The 22,161-nt window shown below is 46.7% G+C and overlaps 1 protein-coding gene across 5 annotated transcripts in view; it reads left to right on the top strand.

The window, feature by feature from the left end:
* The window catches only part of LOC111845775 (nuclear factor of activated T-cells, cytoplasmic 1-like), a 63,768-nt gene that overhangs the window by 21,627 nt on the left and 19,980 nt on the right, over positions 1-22,161 (top strand). For all 5 annotated transcript variants that reach the window (XM_023815444.2, XM_072716894.1, XM_072716893.1 and 2 more), the window contains 4 exons: positions 613-753; positions 10,995-11,050; positions 13,306-13,438; positions 21,386-21,943. In XM_023815444.2, the coding sequence (XP_023671212.1) occupies positions 613-753; positions 10,995-11,050; positions 13,306-13,438; positions 21,386-21,943 (888 nt within the window). The remainder of the gene's footprint in view (positions 1-612; positions 754-10,994; positions 11,051-13,305; positions 13,439-21,385; positions 21,944-22,161) is intronic.

Below are 22,161 nucleotides of genomic sequence, written 5' to 3' on the forward strand. Positions count from 1 at the left end.
CAGCTTTGCTTTAGAGGTCCAAGTCACGCATTTGGATCATGCCAGTGGGCTTCCTACTGTCTGAGGCTTTCTGGCCATTTTTAGTTTCTCATCGAATGAGAGAGTGCATTTGATTTATGGGTACAAAGTGAATTTATGTTTTACCTTGTGACAAATAAGAGGAAGGACTGAGGTTGAAACACCAAAAATGTGCACCCCCATTTTGCTCCGTGAAGGAACAAAAAAGCGGGTTATTAGCTAACGATAAACTTCCACAAATATTTTCCACTGAGAAGGCTTTAATCAGCATGATCTTGAAAGTAATCTCATCACATTGCAGTTTAGCGTTTTGTGGATAGTTCTTTAGAAAAGTGCACTAGAGGTGATTAGTATCAGTACATTCTTCTCATTTACTTTGGATTGTAATAAACATTTACCATAAATCACTACTTTATGAACAGTGTTTCAAATTAAAAAGCATTGCTGTCTTTCAAAGAGAAAGGAAAGATGGCAGTTGGGGGAGGGATCTTTCCAGATGTATGGTTCATGTGGCCTGGAGGCACGGGGGCGAATGGGGAGCCGGTTCTGAACCACAGAGCACTGAGGAAGTGTCCCACCCCCACATCCATGCAGCCCAGAGGTCGGCCCAGGAGCTGCCGCTTGTGGAGAAGCAGAACGTGGACAGCTGCGTGGCCACTGGGGGCAAGAAGATGCTTCTAAGCGGACACAACTTCCTGCCGGACTCCAAGGTGCTGTTCCTGGAAAAGGCCCAAGGTAGACCCTTAGCCTAGGACGACCTCCGCTGCTGTGGCGCTCCTTCAGTCGTGTGTCTCCAGTCTTTCTGTGTGCACTCACTGTCTCTCTCTCACTCTCTTCACCGTCAAAATATTCCCCATCCAGCCAGCGAGGCACATGTGGTGCGCATTAAGGCACTATATTTTTAACCAAACGTATTTACATTTGCAGAGTTTCCATTGCCTGTTCGCTGACGCTTGCCACAAGCTGAGGAATGAATCACAAACAGGGCATGTGCAGTTTCTCTTGAGCTGGAACATTTGTTTGGACTTTTTTTCTTCTTCTTTTTTTCACCCTTCATTTCCCTCTGGATAGGAAGGAGATGTTGACCGATCCAAAATGACTGATGTTAGAAGTTTACAAATAGCAATTTCCTTGATTAGTTCTAGAGCGGCAGCGTGAGGCAAAGGCCAAGGCTGCGATGTGTAGGCACGTGACAATGGCTCTCTGCGCTCTCGGGTATTTTTTTGTTTTTCCTTTTTCTTATTATTTTTCTCAAAGGAAAGGGAAGGCAGTAAATCTTTCCACCTGTGAATACATAACTCCTGCAAGGGGCTAACCCAGGGAAGCGTTTCTGCTAGAGCAGAGAAAGGGGTATGTTAACCAGTGACCCAAACCAATGAGATCTGAGCATCCGGTTTTCCGCACAACATGTTGCATTGTGGTCAGAATGAGTCTCCATTTTTAAAATATTCTTCCACCATATTCTCGTTACTCCCAGTCATTTAGCACCATACGATTCTGTCTGAGTCAGACAACTCAATTGAGTTAATTCTGATTGAGACTCGGAAATGATGTTCTGCAGCAAATCTTTAGATTTATGACAAATTGGCTTATGTCCATGTTAAGGATAATTAGATGTCATAGCACAAGTGACTGTGTGCCAAACATTGTTCACAAATATAGGACAATAGTCAGAAACCCAGCACACAAAGACAACTAATGCAAGGTTTCAGGGGTTATTTTTGCTTTAGCAGATGGCTTTCTTAATCCTAGTATATTTAGTTTTCTGCCATGAGATTTTCAAGACATTTCAGGTTAGGAGTCAGTGTAGCAAATTTCCTCAGTACATGGTAGGAGTACAGAGGAAAAGTGTGCAGTGCCTCTCTGGGTATTCCTTATTTTTGGATTTTCATTTGATTCAAAAGTCCACTGTGTCCCTCATTACAATTTGCTGTCATCTGTCGCTCTGTGTTTTTCTAATTATTACAATGTGGGGACCAGATTTCCGCACAATATGATAAAAATCTGTAACTTTTGACCTTGTGGGGACATTTTTTCGGTCCACATAAGGATACCTCAGTTTTATAAAAAATCTTTGAATGCACTCAAAACACTTGAGTCTTGTATTTTGTTTGGTTTCTTCATGTTATGGTTAGGGCTGGGTATGGGGTTAAGGTTAATAGGGCATAGTTGGAATTCGGGTTATGCCCATGGAACTGAATGGAGTGTCCCCACGAAGATATGAATACATAGATTCTGTGTGTGTGTGTGTGTGTGTGTGTGTGTGTGTGCTGTTCATGGTGCAGCAGTGCAGATTGGACAAGCTGGAAAAACAGTCTGGCTTCCCCAGATTGGTGGAAACGAAACCTTCACGCTTAACCAAAGCGTTTCACATTTCCATGACTTTAAGGGAGACTCTTGGACAGCCTGGGACCGGGGAGGGATAACAGTCACCCGGGCCACATATTTCAAACAGTACTATGGTTTGTTTTACACAGCATTAAAAAATTGGAAACAATTAGGAATCCATGTAACAGAGGCCAGCCCAAATGCCTCTTTGAAGCATGTATTCATGCCAAGTTGTGGTGGAATAAACCAGCTGGATAATGCTCCCAGGATATTCCTAACATCAGTCTTGGGTTGTGTGCACTGCTGTTTTTCCAGAGGGCTTCCCTGAGCTTGCTACCGGCCTTAGATTCCACACTGATTCTGCCATGGAAATGCCCCTTAAATATACAACACACAGCTTGAATTTTCCACCACATGTTGCCCCGTAAGGAACCCTAGAAAGATCTCTGCATCTTGACATTCTGACTGGTTAGCCCCAGTGTTGAAGGCCTTCAACAAGCTGCGACTGCCTCATTAACTCACTGGGACCTGGAGTGGAGCCATACTCGCTGTTAGCTCGCACATACTGAGATAAAATCCCCATGAGAGGAGCCCCACCCAGTGCCCGCTTTGTCCTCCACCCTCTCCTGTGATCCCCTTGCTGGTCTTTTCCATATCTCCTCTGGCTAACACTGTTACCCACTAGACCAATAAAGTCAGCCATGCACATTCAGTGTTTCTTGCCATTGAAATTCTTGAGGCTGGTTTGCCTTCACAGCAAACTGACAGCCCTCGTGGTACCGGACATGCAGTATTTGCTCCATATTTCTCACCCATCCACGCCACCCCCCTCCTGTCTGACAAAGCTTCATAAACCAGTGCTCTTCTTCGGTTATAAAAATACGCAACTTGTTTTGCCGCTATTCTTTCTGAATTAATACTGAACAGCGAAGATTTCGCGTCTTGAACAATTGTGGGTTGCTGATCACAAAAATCACGTTTTTTTCCTATCGTGTACCATTTAATAGATATAACCTATTTTTTTCTATTTTTTATGTTCTGTATAGTAGTATATTACCCACCAAGTTGTTTTGGTCAGTCCAGGCACGCCTGGGTATGCACTCTGTGCAGGTGCTACGCAAATGTTGTCTTACACATGCCTTGGCAAACTGAGTCAGGGAAGATGCTGGTAGACAGGCTATAAAATCAGTTCAAAGGTAAATCTACTGACTATATCAGGGCTACTCAACTGCTCAGCTAATTATAGCATCAGGGATACCCCCCCACTCCCGCCCCAATGAGGACCCCCCCACCCCACTCCCAAAAAAAAATTGCCCCATCATCCCCCTTGTAATATTTTTACGACCCAATCACTGCTCAGAAGTACTTGGAAGTCAATGCCATTTGCAGTCCCGGTGATATGGCGAGCAGAGGCTCATGTGACCGACTGTTACTTCTGTCTGACCAATGTATCTGGCTTCTCTGCTAAAAGCATTAAATCTTTTGAATACCCCAGTCCGCATTCAGCCATGAGGCCAGTGCCGCATGATGATAGTTTGCCAGTATGGAAGCCACCAGAGACATGGAGCATGGATGAGGGAGACAAAGATGCAACAATGCATGAGCCAGATGTGAAAAACAACACCAATCCAGATGCTGAACAGTTTATGTCTGGTCATCTTTATCTGATAACACAGCCAGAATTAAAGGACCTGCTCAGGTATTTCCTCCCTGCTGATCTTGGTGCGGTCAGTGATAAATATGGCGGCAGGTTTTACTAGGGCCTTGTGACCTTGGATAAGCAGTATCAGGGCAGCTGACGCTGATCAGTGCGACCCTGGATAAGCGGTATCAGGGCAGCTGACGCTGATCAGTGCGACCCTGGATAAGCGGTATCAGGGCAGCTGACGCTGATCAGTGCGACCCTGGATAAGCGGTATCAGGGCAGCTGACGCTGATCAGTGCGACCCTGGATAAGCGGTATCAGGGCAGCTGACACTGATCAGTGCGACTCTGGATAAGCCATATCAGGGCAGCTGACGCTGATCAGTGCAACCCTGGATAAGCGGTATCAGGGCAGCTGACGCTGATCAGTGCGACCCTGGATAAGCGGTATCAGGGCAGCATAAATGTGGCCTGTTTGGGGGTCCCTGAGGACCAGGTTGGGAAACACTGCACTGATACAGTGTGTCAGCATCATTATGCAAGTAAACATGCTAAATGAAATTCTATACAAGTTAACGTTTCTCCAAGTTCCTATGCGATACAACAAATCTGAAATCATTTTTGTATTCACACAATTTTTTGTGTTCAAATTACCTATCATAATGTCCCCTTTTTCGGAAGCTAATCTTTTGAAAAAAAAATGGTTGTCCATTGTAATTACAACATGTCTGTCCAGCATTATTGATGTATTCTTTATAAAGATTATGTTTGTGCTTGTGTTTTTCTATTATATACTGAAATTCTTTCCAAAGCCCCCAGGTACTGAGCTTGTATTCTGTATGCTACAGTATATGAGTGAAACGGTAAAATTAATTGTTATAAAATAAAGTTTTATTTCATAAATCTGCAATTCTATTGCCCTGGAAACTTCTTGAATAAGCCCAATAAAACATGCCATTTTGCAGAATAGCCCACTAATTGTGGGCTGTAGCAGAATGGTTTGCCGTGCCTAGTTCTGTAATCAAGGGTCAGGCAGTCTAATTTTCCAAGATGTATTCCAATAAACACGTCCGCAAGACTGCAGGATTTTTAAGCAGCAACAGACTCCCCTGCAGTACATCATTCCCAGTACTGGGGGGGGGGATTGTCCACATCAAGTATTAGTCCATGAAACAAACACTTAATTGACATTGATCTTGACAAACATGGCGACACAAGTAGCAAACAAGTAACAAATTTTTGTCTAACTAATCCAGATGGATTTTTTCAGTATTGTGGAGAATTCATTCTCTGAAGCTGCCCCTTTGCCTGGCTGGGGTGCTGATCGTCTTCAGTCTGACACTGTCCAAAGCAGGGCACCACTGTGTAGCTGGGCTCCCTCCTACCACAGGAGTGCTAGCAGAATGAATTTAATGTGACGCCTTGTGGGGCACGCTGAGCCACCCGTATCGGATTTGCCCACAATTAGGAGTCCAGTTCAGATCCTTCTGGAAAAAGAAATATATTTGATGGTGGAAAGCAGAGAAGATTGATGGAGGGGAGAAGGGATATTGGGGGCGAATATCTGTGGTCAGGTATGATGGGCTGGTGTTAGTCTGAGCAGAGTGGTGTTGGGGGAGGGGCGTTCCCGCTCTCTCTCCCTCTCTCTCTCTCTCTCCCCCTCCCTCTCTCTCTCTCCCTCTCTCCCCCTCTCTCTCTCCCTCTCTCTCCCTCTCTCTCTCTCTCCCTCTCTCCCCCTCTCTCTCTCTCCCCCTCTCTCTCTCTCGAGGTAGTATTGCTTGACTTGCTGATGGAGAATGCAGGAGGATTTCATAGTGGCAACAGACCAGGATCCACTGATCATAAACATAACTGACTTTATTATGTATTCTTATTTGTGTGCCTCTGTGTGAACATCATTCTCATTCTGTTAGGGTGTAAGAGTGTGTCTGTGTGTATGTGTGTGTGTGTGTGTATGCCTGTGTATGTGAGCGGGTTTACCTATCCTTATGGGGACATTACCGGTTTCCTGGTCCCCATAAGGGAAAACTCTATTTTATAAAAATCGGTGACTGCTATGAAAAAACTAAAAATGCAAAAACTCTTGTATTTTGTTAGGTTACTTATGGTTATGGTTAGGGCAGGGTAGGGGTTAAGGTTGTCATAGTTAGCGTTAGCATTTTTCCCATTGAAATGAATGAGCAGTCCCCATAAGGATATGTTTACCCTACATGTGTGTATGTGTGTGTGTGTCTGTGTGTGGGGGCCATCTATTCAATCCCCACAAGGGGAAATGCAATTTTATAAAAATCTACGACTGCAATCATAAAACAAAATTCTGAATAAGCTTGTATTTTATTTAGTCACTTATTGTTAAGTTTAGGGCTGGGTAAAGGTTCAGGTTGTCATTGCTGGGATTAGGGTTCTGCCCTTTAAAATGAATGGCCAGTCCTCACAAAGAAATGAGTTCAGGTCTGTGCTGTGTGCGTGTGTGTGTGTGTGCGTGTGCGTGTCTTCATGCACGTACTAGACAGAGCCTGTCTGAGAGTCAGTTTGTGTTACACGTGTGTTCATGCACGCATATATTCGTGTGCCTATGTCTGTAGGCCAGAGAGAAGGTGTTGCCTGCGGGCCTGTTTGTGTGCTGAGCATGTGCCTTTCCTGTGGCTCTCCCTGAAGGGAATTCTGGAGACAGGTCCCTCAGAGCCAGTGTCGCCTCCCATTAAAGGAAACCCAGTGTGACACATTTGTGTCCTAACGTACAATCAGTTAATTTTAGGTGTGAGCAGTGAAGTAAATGTCGTGGAAAAAAAAATGGCTGTTCTAGTTTAAATCTTCTCTAATCCAACAATCATCAAGGAAATTATAAGTGTGTTTTTGGTCATAGGACAGAGATGTGTGTAGGAGTATAAGATTATAAAGCCATGCTTGAATTGTTCTGGGTGATAGTGGGAGAAAGTATTAGAATGGAAAAGTGCTGCTTTCTGCTACCTCCACTTTCTCCAGCAGGCTCTGTTTGCTGCTTTCTTAATGGCTTTGAGCCCTTCGCTACCTCCCATCCCCGCCTTGGCTGTAATCCAGCAGCCGTACCGGCGCATCTCGCCTAGCCTGTTCCCTGTCATGCGGGGGTGAAGACGGTGGGGAGGGGGGAGGGGCCGCTGGGGAAGCCTTTCGCCCGAGCTCAGACTGGGAGGGAATTCCCTCATGAGTGGGATCACTTTCACATCTGGCCTTGGCTGGACGAGTGCCTGGGCTTCTGGTGTGCCGCTGAGTCCATGGTGGACACTGCTGCCCCCCTGCCAGTAGACCTGCAGACAGTGCTTCCCCATCGCCACCCAGAACCCTTCTCTGCCCCACCACATTACTTGGGGTGCTCCCCTATTCGACTCTTATTGCCAATAGTACAGGCAAACTAGGTGTCTTGTCAGGACAGAGGCAAACCCAGACGTGGAGATTGTTCTTGGCCGGCAGTTTTGTCTGCTGTGGATTCCAGCTTTAGCACCAAGAGATTATCCTTCTCGAACAGAGCCAGGCTGCAGTCGGGCTCACAACACAAATAAACAAATAGATAGTAAGAAAAGAAAATGGAAAATAAAGTTGATTCTCATAAGTGCTTCTGGTTTCAACATATGAGTCACATTTTCCATTCTCACAATACAAAAATGTAAATTTTTTGATTGGTTCAGTCTCTGTTGGTCCCTCCCCCTAAGCCACCCCCCAACCAACAGACTGGGGTGTTTCCAACCCTCATAGGTCCTCATAGCCTTTCCAGTGTTTTAATGCTGTAATATTAGTCATGACCTTGAACAGCAATAAACCTGAACCTGAAATGAATGGTTTTATAGAGCATAAATACTGACTTCACAACAGGACATTTATCAAGGACTTGATGCTCCTGTATAGGCATTCATTTACATAAATTTACTTCATAATGATATTGCTGGATCTATGCAGTGTCACCTTCCAGTGTCTTTTGTAAGGACGCAGCAGTGAGGCGCAGCACCGAGACGCAGGTCAAGGCAGGTTTGAAGGCTGACTAGTATCAAACTGTACCCTTCGTGTTTCTGAGTGCCGTCTAGATGCAAGGTCAGTGTGGTGATGCAGCTCAGAGTCACCAGCATGTGATATGGGGGTGAAAAGTGACAAGTAACATTTAGCCAGTGCGGCGAACTGTAGTACTGCAGGGCCAGGATCCCAGGGATGAGGCCTGGCGTTGTACAGCTAGTTGGTGCTGTTGGCATGTGTGCCAGGGGGGGCACCTGGGCAGGTAAATGGGCTGTGCATTTGTACCATTGTTAAGGTATGACAGGGAGCCAGTGTGACATCCCATAAGCTATATACACCAAGTCAGGTACAAGCGAAAAACCTCTGCTTATGTCTGCATGTGAATTTAATCCCCCCAAATACTGCAGAATTACTAGAGAGAAAGAGCTTGCAAATTGCTTATCTCAGGCTCCTTTGATGTACCTGTGTATTTTATTAATTTCCGGGGGGTGGGGAGGGGGGGGGGGTGAACAGAGAGAGCCTGAAAAACATGTTTACTCACGGAGGGCTGACGTCGCAGTCTAAGGTTTCCCTCTTGGAGAGGCTCCCAGTGCGGGGGCGTTCAGATTCCCCCATGGCCCTCCAGACGAAACGTGAGGAGTCGTGCGCCGTGCTGCCGCGGCCCCCCACCCCCCAGAGTCGCCCGCCGGCTCTTGTCATCGGCTCAGGACCCAATGCGGCTCTGCGGGGCTGCGCCAGGCCCGGCCTTCCTCTCCTCTTCCCTCTCTAATCGCTTAGCCATCTGCTCCCCTCAAACTAACCCCCGCCTGCCCGCCCACCCCACCCCTTTACACGCTCTAGTCCCACTTTTACTCATTGATATGAAAACCACAGTCCTATAAAATTGTAACTTTACATTTATTGGTGGAATCCTTTTCTGGTAGTGTTACAGATGTGCTTTAGACGCGGACAGTTAGTCAGCTTTAATACCAGGGACCTGTGTTGCTGTGTGTAATTCCCAGAACTCCCAGTCCTATTTGAATGGCTTCGCAAAGCGTATCTATGCCCATTTCTATCTTCCATCAGAAGATTCCAACCTTCAAAGGAGTAGAGTGAACCTAATTACTTAAGTACCATGGGAAAGTGAGAAGATGAAGCTGTACAGACGGTATTGCAATGGCAGGCAAAATACTCAGATGAAAAATACAGAATCAACACATCAGGAATTATTGATCCTTGTTTAATAGCGGTGGTGCTTGTGAAGCTACTATGTGTCCAAATATCTCTGGGAATGTGCTGTGTAGTAGCATGGGGGCTACAGCCACGGAGACTTAACTGTACCCCGTCGTTTAGGCTTCAGACAGCACTAATGAATCCCTGGCACACAGAGACTGAGAAAATAATTTGCTGTGGTTTTGCAACAATTGCTTCAACAGAGCTAAAAATGTCCTTTCTGAGAAGCGTGGTGTGGAGTCACTGGGATGCCGGATCGCGTGTGCTGTGCCCCGCCTCCAGCTGGCGCTGCTTGTGTTTTATTGGACGGCAGGAAGAGCTTTGCGATGCGACAAGTCGGAGATGAAAAAGGAGAGAGCGTTTACAGTGCCGAGGAAAGAGCGGTCTAGGTTTTAACGAGGATGGCAAAAGGGGTGCCGCGTCATTTTAAAAGGTAGCGACTTCTGAGACGGCACACGCGAGATGTCACTTTCCAGTCACGCAGCTCTGGTTTTTTACTGGACAGGACGTTTTTATCACGCCCTTTTTACAAGCCTGCCGACCTTGTCTTTCCACAAACGTGGCCTGTGCTGGGAATGTGATGTAAGGGTGCTTGCCTGTCGGACCCAAGCGGGTGGGACCTGACAGGAAGGAAGGTCACCGCATGGTTTTTGTGCTGCAGATGATTGCCATGCCCCACTTTCCAAAGAGGGGCTTCAGTCACCTCACAATCTCAGTGGTCTAACACTTCTGTGTATGCATCTGTGTGGGGTGGTGGGTGGCGAGCTGTTAGAGAAGCAGGTTTTCGGGGTATAATTACCTGATGGGGCTGGTCTCACCCTTCCCTGCAGTGCAGTCCCAGCCACACAATGCAAAGTGCAAGATGAAGAGGATTCTTGTAGTCAGATCTAATAGCTTTCTTGAGCTGCTTTGGATATCAGAGATACTTCCAGATGGCTTCCAGATGCGGGTCCTGTATGTGCCTCTCTCTGTATGTGTGCGTAGAAAAAATAAATTATATATATATAATTTATATATATATAAACACACACACACACACACACACTGTATGTGTGTGTGTGTGTGGTCCAGGTATACATTGTGGGGACTGAATGACACCACAATGTGATAACATCCTGTTTTGTTGAAGTTGTGGGGACCATTTTTACGACCACCAAGGGGAAATTCCATTTTATAGAAGTCTGTGACTGCAATAAAAAAACTAAAAATGTCAGGAGTCTTATATTTTGTTTGGTTATTTATGGTTAAGGTTAGGGCTGGGTAGGGATTAAGGTTGTCATGCTGGGATTAGGGTTATGCCCATAGAAATGAATGGATAGTCCCCAAAAAGGTATGAGTACAGGTCTGTGCTGTGTATTTGTGTGTGTGTGTGTGTGTGTGTGTGTGCTTGTGTGTGTGGATTATGTTTACATTACTTTGTGGGGACCAAATGTCCCCCACAATGTAATAAAATACCTGTTATTTCGACATTGTGAGGACAATTTTTCAAGTGAATGTTATCAAAAATCAAAGGCTGGCAAAACTCTAATATTTTGTTTGGTTACTTATGGTTAAGGTCAGGGCTGGGTAGGGGTTAAGGTCATCATGTCCCCATAGAAATGAATGGAGAGTCCCCACAAAGATATAATTACAAACCGGTGCACGTGTGTGTGTGTGTGTGTGTGTGTGCTATATAGCATTTTCTCAAGGCTCTGGTTACTTAATGTTGACTGCCGCACCGTGGTATGGTCTGCCTTTTGTTCTGTAGTGATATTTTAACAATCACTAATATTATTTTCACAATTCTCTGTTCTTTCCTACTTCTTTAGATGGTCACCATATTTGGGAGACTGAAGCCAAGGTTGAGAAGGAGTCCTTGAAGGCAGTAAGTTTGACACATGTAAATACTTTTTACACGTATTGATCGGTTAACTGAGAGCATAATGTGGTGCGGCGACGTGAAACCTTAACATTAAAAATGTATTAAAAATATGTGTTTTTGCAGCGGCTTTCATAAACTCAAGAGTTATTTTCACAGAAGGCCTTAAACTGTTCTTTTAGATGAGTGGGAAGCGTCGTTTTGAGCAGTTAGTGTGGAAGGAAGAGTTTGTTGACGGTAGGAATTGATGGTCACATGCTGCAAAGGACCTTTGAAGATTCCGCATGTTGTGTTGCTTGCATTGGTATAAATAGTATGGATAATTAGCGACAGATTGGGATAGGAATAGGTTGGAGTAATAACTAGGCCTCTTGACCTGCGGTTTATCTACTGTCCTGATGGTCTGAAAGAGAGCGGGACCCCTAGTGTTAAATGCTGAAAGTTACATCCTCCCTACTGTTGAAGCTCCTGCTCTCTGTCTAATCTGGCATCTGGCCTCATACGAATAATCCTTGTCTGTCCAGAATAATAGCAGGTCCTAGTCATTCTTCTTTTACACTGGAGGACAGAACTCAGCTGCTCTGATTGGGATCTTCTCAAACTCTGATGTAACCCCTGATGACACACCACACAGCAGATAGGTGGGCGAATTATATCAAGGTCTTGAGCTGGATTCAGATAACCCTAACCCTAACCCTAACCCAGAATAGCAGCAGAGGAGTTCCGGCCTCTTTCTGTGGTCTTGCTTAATTGGAGGTCATCAGTTAAATCAGCCGATAACAGAGACTGGGCAAAGACGGCATCAGTCGTCACCTCACCTGCTGCTGTAATGAGAAAATGACTGGCAGTGTTGCTCAGTGAGTTAGTCACGCATGAAACATCTCTGAAGCACATAAGTCACGCTGGGCGTCCTTTCTGAGGGCTGGATGGCTGGAATACACACATTCCCAGGGCTGTTTTAGTTCTGTGTGTGACTAAAAAAACCCTCATTCCACATAGCAGAGGTGGAAAGTTCAGGTCCAGAAAGTACAAATCCAGGCCAAGAGTTTGTTTCAACCAACCAGTACAGTACTCTGTGACTGTGACTCTTTATGCTCAACTGGTTGGTTGAAACAAAACCTTGGTCTGGATTTGTACTTTCTGAACATGGACTTTCCACCTCTGCCACATAGTGTTGAGGAGACGGGTCCCTCCTTGCAATGTGGGGAATGCCTGCTGTTACAGAGGCGGTGAAACATGAATGAGAGCAAATGTGTTTACTGTACATCGTCTACAAAGACACCACACTGCACTGTTCCTGTAATCAGCGCTAAGGGATTTTTTTTTTTTCTGTCCTGCCTTCTTGAAGCCAGCTGTGTCCATTCCCACCCGCGGGGATCTCTGTCTTATGTGCCTAAAATGACCTTAGCTTGGTTAGATCCTGCAGGCTCTATTGTCACTGTTGTTGGTTCCCGTGCAGGTGACCTATGTCATTGCGTCACGGCGCTTAAGAGCATTTTGCTAACACTAACTGGCAACCAAAGTTGTGTAATATAGCGAGCATCCCAGGTCCTGGAAAAACAGGTGACAGAGTGCTGAGATGTCTCATTCAGTTGGGGTTCAGAGCAGAAAAGTTCACTCCCGCTCACTTAGCTTATTGCCACACCTACAAATTCATAGTTTTTCTAATGTCCTACTCTCAATGAAAGCTGAAGGAATTCCCACCTGTAGATATGACCCTGCGACAGCCTGCGGGACACCCTAAGGTGCCCGCTACGGCTTGTCAGGCGACGATAAGTAACTTCCTCTGTATCTCCACCTCCTTCATCATCTGCAGACAGCTGCCTGTGGTGGGGGTAGGGGATTGGGTAACCGTTACATCATGCAGGCTTCGGGAATCATGGGGGGGGGTGGGGAGGGGGGCTTCACGGTGCAGTCTGTTTCCATGGTCTGTAGAAGCAGGCAAAAGTTCACGCTCGTCTGGAGAACTGAAGTCGGGGTGGCTGGGATTGCCCAGACGGGCCGTGTTCAGAGCAGGCTGTCCTGGACCTACCCCCAACCTACTCTCAATCCAATAACGATCTAAATCAATGGTCTTCTAAGAGGGTACATAACTGTGTTAACATAATTAACATGCAGACAGAGGTGCCCTAGGAAGAATGTATACAGAAAGAAGTCTGAATAGCAGGGCTATAGCTTTAAGTGGCTCTTCCATACCATGGACACATACACCTATAACTGTTTGGCAGCCCGTTCTTAATCTGTGTGTGTGTGTTCTACAGACAACGCTGGTGGTGGAGATCCCACCTTACCACAACCAGAGGATATCCAGCCCCAGCCAGGTCAACTTCTATGTTTGCAATGGCAAGAGGAAGAGGAGCCAGTACCAACGTTTCACATACCTGCCCCCCAACGGTAGGCCCCCCTTGGCTTCTTATAAAATGTCTTGTAGCTCACCAGAGGTCATATCACATTTTCACCTTATATATCATCTCCTTGCCCTCTCACCATTCAGACCAGACCTACAGTATTTCCTGTATTTTGGTCATATCACATTTTCACCTTATATATCATCTCCTTGCCCTCTCACCATTCAGACCAGACCTACAGTATTTCCTGTATTTTCCAAATATTTCATCTTCTCACCCGCCTCCCAAATTTCAAACCTAGTATCTTTCTAACACCTCCGTTTACTCAGAGGGGGATTCCACTGGTGACAGCACAGTGGCCTTTACATATAGGCCACCGATACATTCTTCATGTCAACACTCTAAACACTCCGTGCTGCCTGCTTTTAGGGTGCAGTTAAGGCATGTTCCAGTCACCCTGACAGAATGAAATCCTCACGTTGGATTGCCTTGATTTTCCCTTTCTTTCTTTTTGGGCTTGGTCCCGTGCTGGATTTATCCAAATCGCATTGATCTTTGCTGTCAGTTGCATCACATGCAGGAGGTGTTTGGCCACACATTTAGCCTGGATCTGACTTTGCCTGTCATTCCAGCGTTGACATGCGGCCGTGCAGGCAAGCGCTGTGCCTGGCCGCAACACTTCTAAAAATAGATGTTAAGAAAATGAAACACTTGCTTCTACATGCAGGAACATGGGAGTCCTTTATGTAGGGAAGAGCTATTTAAAAGTCATCAGAATCCAGCACATATGCTGCTCTTCGCTGTCTTTCATCATTCAGTCATTCATTTGGTTTTTACCTACACTCAAAGTAACTAACCTTTTGCATTCTTGATTGGTGTAATTAGTATTACCTAATGTTGTAAATTATGAGTACTTTGTCTGTAACGAAACCAAACTGAGGGTACATCACTGCACTGAGCTGTGACAGCTTTGTAGATGTTGTGTGGATGTTGTGTAGATGTTGTGTGCACAGCAGCACAGAAAGCACTGAGGACCACTGTCCCATTCCCTTCAGTATCTGTCCTTAGCATTGGCCAATTCATACAAAATGGCAAAAAAAACGTATTTTGTGTTTTTTTTTCTTTATGATGGAAATTAGGAGTTTGTTCTAAATTAAATAGAGAGGTAAATGTGATTTGTAGCCAAGTACCATAAATCTGCTACTTATTTCATTCATCTGTAATTGTATTTCAAATTATGTCTGGCTAAGGCAGAAACTGCTCCATGATTGGACAACATTGTTAATTGCTGCTGTGTTGGAGGTGACTCCTAATCCCTCCCAGGGCCAAATAAATATGGCGGTATCATAGTCCACGTGCGTCATCCTGCATTAGAATGTCCCGGGGGTGGGGGTCAGGACAGGGTGTGCCGGTGCCCTCTCACTCAGCACCTGTATCCTCCCTCCCTTGAGTATGATGGGGGTAGGAGGGCCCCAAGCCCTGGCCCCCCCAGAGGAAGCCCCCTCCCCATCATGGCTGATCCCCACCATAGTCCCCTGACCTGTCCTCTCTGGCCAGTCACCATGGTGTAACAAATTTTTTAAACCCCCCTGACTTAACCAAAAAACATGCACCTGTATCAACACTTTCAGTTCTCTAGCAGGTATATTCATCCCCAGAAAGTCACACACTATTCTTTACGCCCGAGTGCAGCTCTGTTCTTTGTGTTGTCTGCCTGTATGTTGCAGCGTTTTTTGACTCTGCTCAGATTTACCCAGTTATGGACAGTCAGTGCCGACGAGAAAGGCTGACTTGTGCGCCGCGTTCACTGTCATACCGCAACGCGCCCTGTTTCTCGTTCACTTTCATACGCCTGCCGTCTTCAGCTGCCAGACGGGACAGCAGCTGCGGTGGCGCTGATGGCCGCTTTTCCACTTCCTGTCACGCATGTAAAGAGCGATTAACATTATGGTGACACTAAATGGCAGTGACCTCAGAAGGCCTTCCACAAATAGGGGAACGTTACTTATGTGAAACACCGCGGCCCGCCCGTCCGCCACATGAGGTTTGCACCCTTGGACTCAGAGGCGTCGATTGGCCCAGTTACTGACGTGTCTGTCGCTCTGCATCGGAGGTGGGCGTTGCTGGTAGCAGTGCTGGATGCAATCAAATCCAGAAGGTGAAAACAAGAGGAAACTGCCACCGACGTAGTGCCCATGTGACCCGTGACCCGGGACTGGGGCTTGGCCCAGGCCAGTATTTAGCATTTGTTATGATAGCATTGTTTTGGAATAAAAACCTTAGCACTATAAAAAGGTGTTTTCCTGTGGTTCGGCTTGCGGCTCATCTTTGCAGGAAATGAGCGGGACCAGCCCAGTCCTATCAGCCCCCCCCCCAAAAGCACACAAGTAGGCAAGCAGGTGGCCTTGTACTCAGTGAACTGGGTCTCTGACTCAGGGTCAAGCCCTAACTGGTGCTTGTTGCCCTAATAGCCCATGAAATCTTTGACCTGAATCCAGCACCAAACACTGGCTGAGGTGTGGAAGTTACATACAGTTTTAATGCTAAGTCTTTTCCCATAACTGGTAGCAGTAGGGATCCATTTCATTGGCCAATAGGCTATTTAGTTGCCGAGTAAGTGGATGAGATAAGGTCAGCAATAAGTGCATGGCAAACAGATTTGGGGGGGTATGTGGGGGTATGTGGGATTTCATGGGGTGCTTAACAAACAAAAATGATGAATTCAGTGTTACTGCAGTTACTGAGGATCTTTTCCCCCCACACCCACCTAAATATTTCCCACTGCATCTCCTGGCCACTTCAGAAACAGTTTGCGGTGGGGATATTTTAAACGAGCATCTCTGTCGCATTTACACGCTGACACATTCACCGGCTATAAAAAGCCAACCAGCACTATAAATAACGCTTTAAGGAAGCGGAAGGGCACGCAGCCACTCCACTCCAGACAGTAAACATTTTGTACTTTCCATCATAACCCAGAATTCAGTAACACTGTTCACATGTACATATCCCAGTGTTAAACCTGAATATGAAACGCAACTCCAGTCTGTTACAGTCACCTTAAACGCAGCCTTCTGCTTGCAGCATTAGTGTTGCTGAAGTCAACCTAGCAGTTTGTCCTTGACCGCAGTGTTCGATTCCCACACTCTTATCTCTAGCTGTGTTACTTGACGTGTCAGCATCAGTAACCTGCAGCCTGCCATGCCTACATTTTGTCTCGTGTCAATTTCAGATGAGACTTCACTTACTTCAGCTGCAAATCTCTTTTTCCAGGTTTCAAATAAATATTTTTTTCTGAGTCTGCGGTTCGTCTTTGGGATTACCAGTGAAAGAGTCCTTTTAAGTCTTATTTCCCTGTTTGATAAACTATTTATTTGTAATGCTTTCCTGGAACCTTCACATTTTAGAGTAGTTGGTGTTTGGTTTTCATTGCAATTTCTTCATTCATGCATTTGTTCACTGTAGGCTAAAGTATCAGAGGTTTCATATGGGACCCAGTTTATGGATCAGACGTCAGGACAGGCTGAGCTCCATACCTTGATTTCTTCATCTTGTCAGCACATTACTTTCCATGCCTGCATCCCATTCCGCCTGCAGAAGTACAACCATGACGTGGCATCTTTTCCCTCCCTGGAAATAGGACACGTTCACATCAGACCACATAAAACAACACCACCAAAATTGTTGGCATCAGGGGCAGCCTGGCTAACTCGGTTCTCGGAATCGCTTTATTTTTATAGTCATTGAAAGATTCCCCGACAATACTGAGTTCTATTAATAAGCAGCTGAGCTCTTCCTTTAGCAGAGGGAGGTGTCTGGAGCCAGGAGAGAACGGGAATCGCGAGGAGAAATGTAAGGAGTCGTGCCGAGAGATTCCCCCTTTCACCTTTTGTTTAACATAGGATTTACCGCAACTGTATATGCATGAGGAGGCCATCAAAACATGTGGGATGATGCTTCTTTGTCTGAGAATGTCTGGGGCGGTCATCACACGGGGGGCACTGGGGGGCTGGAGGTGTCACGAGGAGACCTCACAGCACGAGTGGTGTTACGCTCCATGCTGGCCTTGGCTTCCTTCAGATGCCGCTCCTGGCTGTGAGCGGCGGCAGGGGCCAGACGGTGAGGAGGCAGAGCCGCATGCCGGCGTGGGATGTGGCCCTCATCTGCACCAAGCCTCAAAGGGCAGCTTTTACTGCTCCTTGCAACTATATGACAGTATTTCCAGCTATGGGAAATTGTCTTCATATAACCCAGACACTTCATGATGGAAAGCTTGTGTTATTAAGAACAAATTTTCCTGCCTGCTGGTTGTTGGTAAGGTAGAAAAGAAAAGATGCGGTTTCAGACCTTGCTTAAGTTTCTTCATATGAATGTAAAGTGACTGAAAAACACACAGGAAACTTCACAGCATCATTTCTCAATTTGCTTAAAGTATTGAGCGGACATGTGCGTTCTTCCTTGTCATGGAAATTATCGTATTAAATCTCCCTGTCACTACAAACTTTATAAAAACAACACTTGGTTTAGGCAACATGAGTCCAGAGTGCAGTAAGCATTGCACATGTGTATTTGTTTAGCAGACACACTCATCACCAGAAATCCATTTGAATGAATATATATATATATATATATATATATATATATATATCTCCTGCACTATGGGCTGTTGTTGATGCAATTCTGTTGAAGCTTTTCACTTAAAGGTACAACAGCAGCCGCTTGGGATTTGAACCAACAACCTTCTGTCAAAAATACACAAGTCCAACATGTGTAACTGTCTGGCAACATTGCATCATGAGGCTGGTTTCTGTAGCGCAAACCCTGTGGATGCCGTGCCATCCAGGTACTGCATGCTGCTGAGGATGGCCCGTCTGCACGAAACCTTCCCAGATTAAACACATCCCAGGGGACGGCCTGTGGAGTATATCGGAACCAGGACTGACTTACTGACTTTTTTAAATGGTAGATGGACAAAAGAAAGATTTATGAACTGCCTGTTGTCCATAACCATCAGAGTACAAGGACAGCTGGAGCGCTGTCCCATAAAGGCACTTTATTTAGCTTCAGGGCATTTGAAGGCCTTCTCCAGACTGGAGCATTGTGGCCCTCAGATTGTGCCATGAACATGCTGCATTCTCCTAGCCCTGTTGTCTCAGACAAATGGTCTGAGCCTGTCGTGGGCAAGGGTGTCTGCAGAGCAGCCCCAGCCCCTGGGTAGCCTCCCTCCGGGCGAGGGCTTTCACCCCCCTAACGCCTGGCATCTCTCCCCACGCGGCACCCTTACCTCACACCCGAGCCACTTAGTGGGAGGGACTGACGTCAATGGCTCCGTCCCCGGTGGGGTCCCCTCCCCGGTGGGGTCCCCCAGCTGTGTCAGAGTGTAGCCAGTGTCTGGGAGCCTACAGATGAAGAGCAGTCTCTTATTGTCTACCTGTTAAATAGTAGCATGTCCTTTCAGTGTTTTGCCTGACATTCGCCTACTGGAGACTTCTTGCCTTGATTTAAGGCAATCATTTGCCATTGAAACTCTTTAGACAGAGAGTGCAAGTTGTATCCTGTAACGACCTGATAGACTTTGGACATTTTTACACTGCATACATGTATCGGTCAGTTTATGAAGTGCATGTGCTTATTAGCACATTAGCAACGCTCTTGCAAAGAGCAAATCCTGTATCTGCAACTGAATACATTCAGCAGAGAGACGGGGTGGAAAGGTTCAGGCACTTTGGCTGAGCTTTAAAATGGTCTAAAAAGATCTAAGCGCTTTTGGATGCGGCGTGGCTGTCGCTGGCAGGCGTAATGGCTTCAGCACCTCAGAATCAGCCATCTTCCCGGGATTTTCACACAACGGTGTCTGGAGTTTACAGCGAGTGTCGCAATAAACAAAAAACATGCAGTCAGCAGCAAGTTCTGCGGGCGAAAACACCTTGTTAATGAGAGAGGTCATTAACAAGGTGGCCAAACTTGTTAAAGCAGACAGGAAGGCCACAAGTGCAATAATAACAGCCTAGTTTAACAGTGGTGTGCAGAAAGCCTCTTAGAACACAAAACTCATCTGCCCTCGAAGCAATTCCAATTCTCCAGGTAAAACTGCATCCTACTAGTAGGCGTACCTAATGATGTGGCCACTCAGTCTATACATATACAGTATATGCATCATATATATTACTTAATTTCCTGCCATAGATGTACATTCTTTTGGCGTCTCTTCTACTTCTAGCCTGGAACAGAAAAAAAAATTCATAAGCTGCACTCTTCAAAAAGGTTCAGTTAGCTTTTCTGACAGAAAGCCCACATTTTCCAAAAACGCTCTCAGCGTGGGGTATTTCCCTGTAATTTGTTGAATCAGTAGAGAGAGATGTGACAGTTGCAGGAACCAGAGTGACATTAGCTTGTTGCAGGAGAAATGAAACTTCTGGACGCAATCATTACCATCATGTTCAGCTGGCTAGGTGCTTTCAGAAAGGAAGATGAAGCGTTATTGCCTGCAACAGGAGCGGAAATCTCCAAAAGCTCGCGGCGGCTCTGCGCTCCAAGAGAGCTTCTGCCGGTCACCCTTGGATAAAACCACAAAAACAAGAGCTGCCCGCTAGTCAAGGCGGGGGTCGCTGGCTCTGCTCGCACAGTTGCACAGACGTGATCTTGCTCCTAGCCCCCTCCCCATCAAAGCCCTGCACAAGACAAACATCCCCACCCCCCACTGCCAAAGACACGCCCAATCCTCAATCTGCTGACATACAGGCTTTCTCATGCTGCACCCAAAATAAGTTGCAACACCGAGTGCGTGTTGCCTCAGCTTTCATCATGCCGCCCCCGTTAGGGCACCATTGATGAAATGCCGCCCTTGTTTTCTGTGTTTGTGTGTGCACGCGGTGGGGGGGGGGGGCAGAGGCTCTCTTTCACCTGGGCTCCTTTAATGAGACACCGAAGCTCCCCCACAGTGCAGGCCTTGTACCCGACAGATCAGCTTGGAGGAGCAGTGATGTGGAGAGGAAACGTACGGAAAGTCACCACCTCGTCTGCACCCCAGACATGTGCTTGCATTGCAGAGCTCAGTGGCAGGAACTTCAAGAAGCTCCGCTGAGTTGTGCCCTCTGAGATTAACAGCTGTCCAATATGAAAATATGTCATGGAACCAGCATTGCCTGAGATTGAAAGGCTTCTGTCAGATATGCTTCTTTCTCAGTTTGTTGTGCAGTTTGGCCTTCAAGGCTGGTGTGGCGGTACACCGGTAGCATGTAGCCTGGCCTGTGGTGTGCGGCATTGCTGTCCTGGACAGATCTCTGTCACGGCACCACGACGGAGGCGCTCCTTCAGGATCGCTTAGAAATTAGCCAGTCTTCTTCATGGCATTTCATTGGGGAATTTCTCCCTCTGAAAGTGGATGAAACGCTACTGGGGAGGTTTATGGCAATAGTGAGACAAGCCTTTTTCCTTTGGGTGACTCAAACATAATCAAAGCCTTTTTGTTTTTCTTTGAACGATATGTAAACTGTGCAGCTTCTGTCTCTAAGACATCCACAGCAGCGGGGCTGTGTGTATACATATAATGTGTGTGTGTGTGTGTGTGTGTGTGTTATGCATTCTTTCAGCAGATATGGGAGTCTGAGGAGAATGCAAGGAAAACTTTTTCAGTATTAGAAACAGCTGTGGCTCTGCTGTGATGACTCATCATTTTTTTTTGCTCTTTTTTCGGGGTTTGGGCTGGGTGAGAGCATACTCCGCTAACACAGAGCTTCATTCAGGAGCATGTTTGTTTGGATGAGGGTTTCTTAGCCACAGACCTACTGCTTCAGTCACATGAAGTGCAAACGTGGTGCTTCATTCCCCCTACAGGCAAACGCGAGCTCATGTGCAATCAGAAACCCATGCAGAAAGATAAACAAACAGCCGTACCTCCGCAACCATACAAATGCAAACAAGTATACATGCATTCCTTCAGGGAATATCAGTACACAAATGCACTCTAATATATGCTCTCCTTTCATTTCAGCTCCGATGATCAAAACAGAGCCCAATGATGACTACGAGCCCCAGGGGGTGCCAGCTCTCGGTTTGCCCCCCAGGCCTTACTATGGGCCGCAAGGCCTAAGCCCCATGATTCATGCCGACCCCAGCCCCTGCCTGGCGGGAGGTTACCCCGCCTGCCAGCAAAGGCACGGCGGGGCAATCCCACCCTCCTCCCCCGGCTCCAGCCCCACGCTGCACGACCTGACCCCCGCCGCCTACCCCAGGTGCCTTCCGGCTGGAAGGTCCCCTGACCACGCTGTGCCGGCCCTGCTACCGGTGGCGCAGGCAGGCAGTCCGCGCGGCTACACCCCGCCCCTGCTCTTTTCCGCCGGCAGCCCCGTTTCCTCCGCTCCATCTCCAGGATCTCACCCCTCCACTCCGGGCCTGGCTCCTGAGGGTCCATTCGCCCCACCCGCCACCACGCTGGCCAGGAAGACCTCTCCTGCTCTGCTGACCGACAGCGCCACCCCTCCCGCCCTGCCGCTGCCGGTCACCATCAAGCAGGAGCCCCAGGAGCTGGACCAGATGTACCTGGACGATGGTGAGTCGGCTCTCTGGGCGTTTCCGTTTGAGAAATGAAACCAAAATGCGTGAAAAACTGCTTAAAAGAGAAATGTGGAATACTTTCTGATAAATATCTACATTTTTTTAAATGAAACACCATTTGCAAACAGTCAGCATAATTGTTACTGAAGTAGCTCTGTCGCTCGCTTACCGTCATCCATTCATCGAGTGCCAGTGGGTGACAAACATATATGA

Source organism: Paramormyrops kingsleyae, chromosome 9, assembly GCF_048594095.1.
Source record: "Paramormyrops kingsleyae isolate MSU_618 chromosome 9, PKINGS_0.4, whole genome shotgun sequence".
Taxonomy (NCBI): domain Eukaryota; kingdom Metazoa; phylum Chordata; class Actinopteri; order Osteoglossiformes; family Mormyridae; genus Paramormyrops; species Paramormyrops kingsleyae.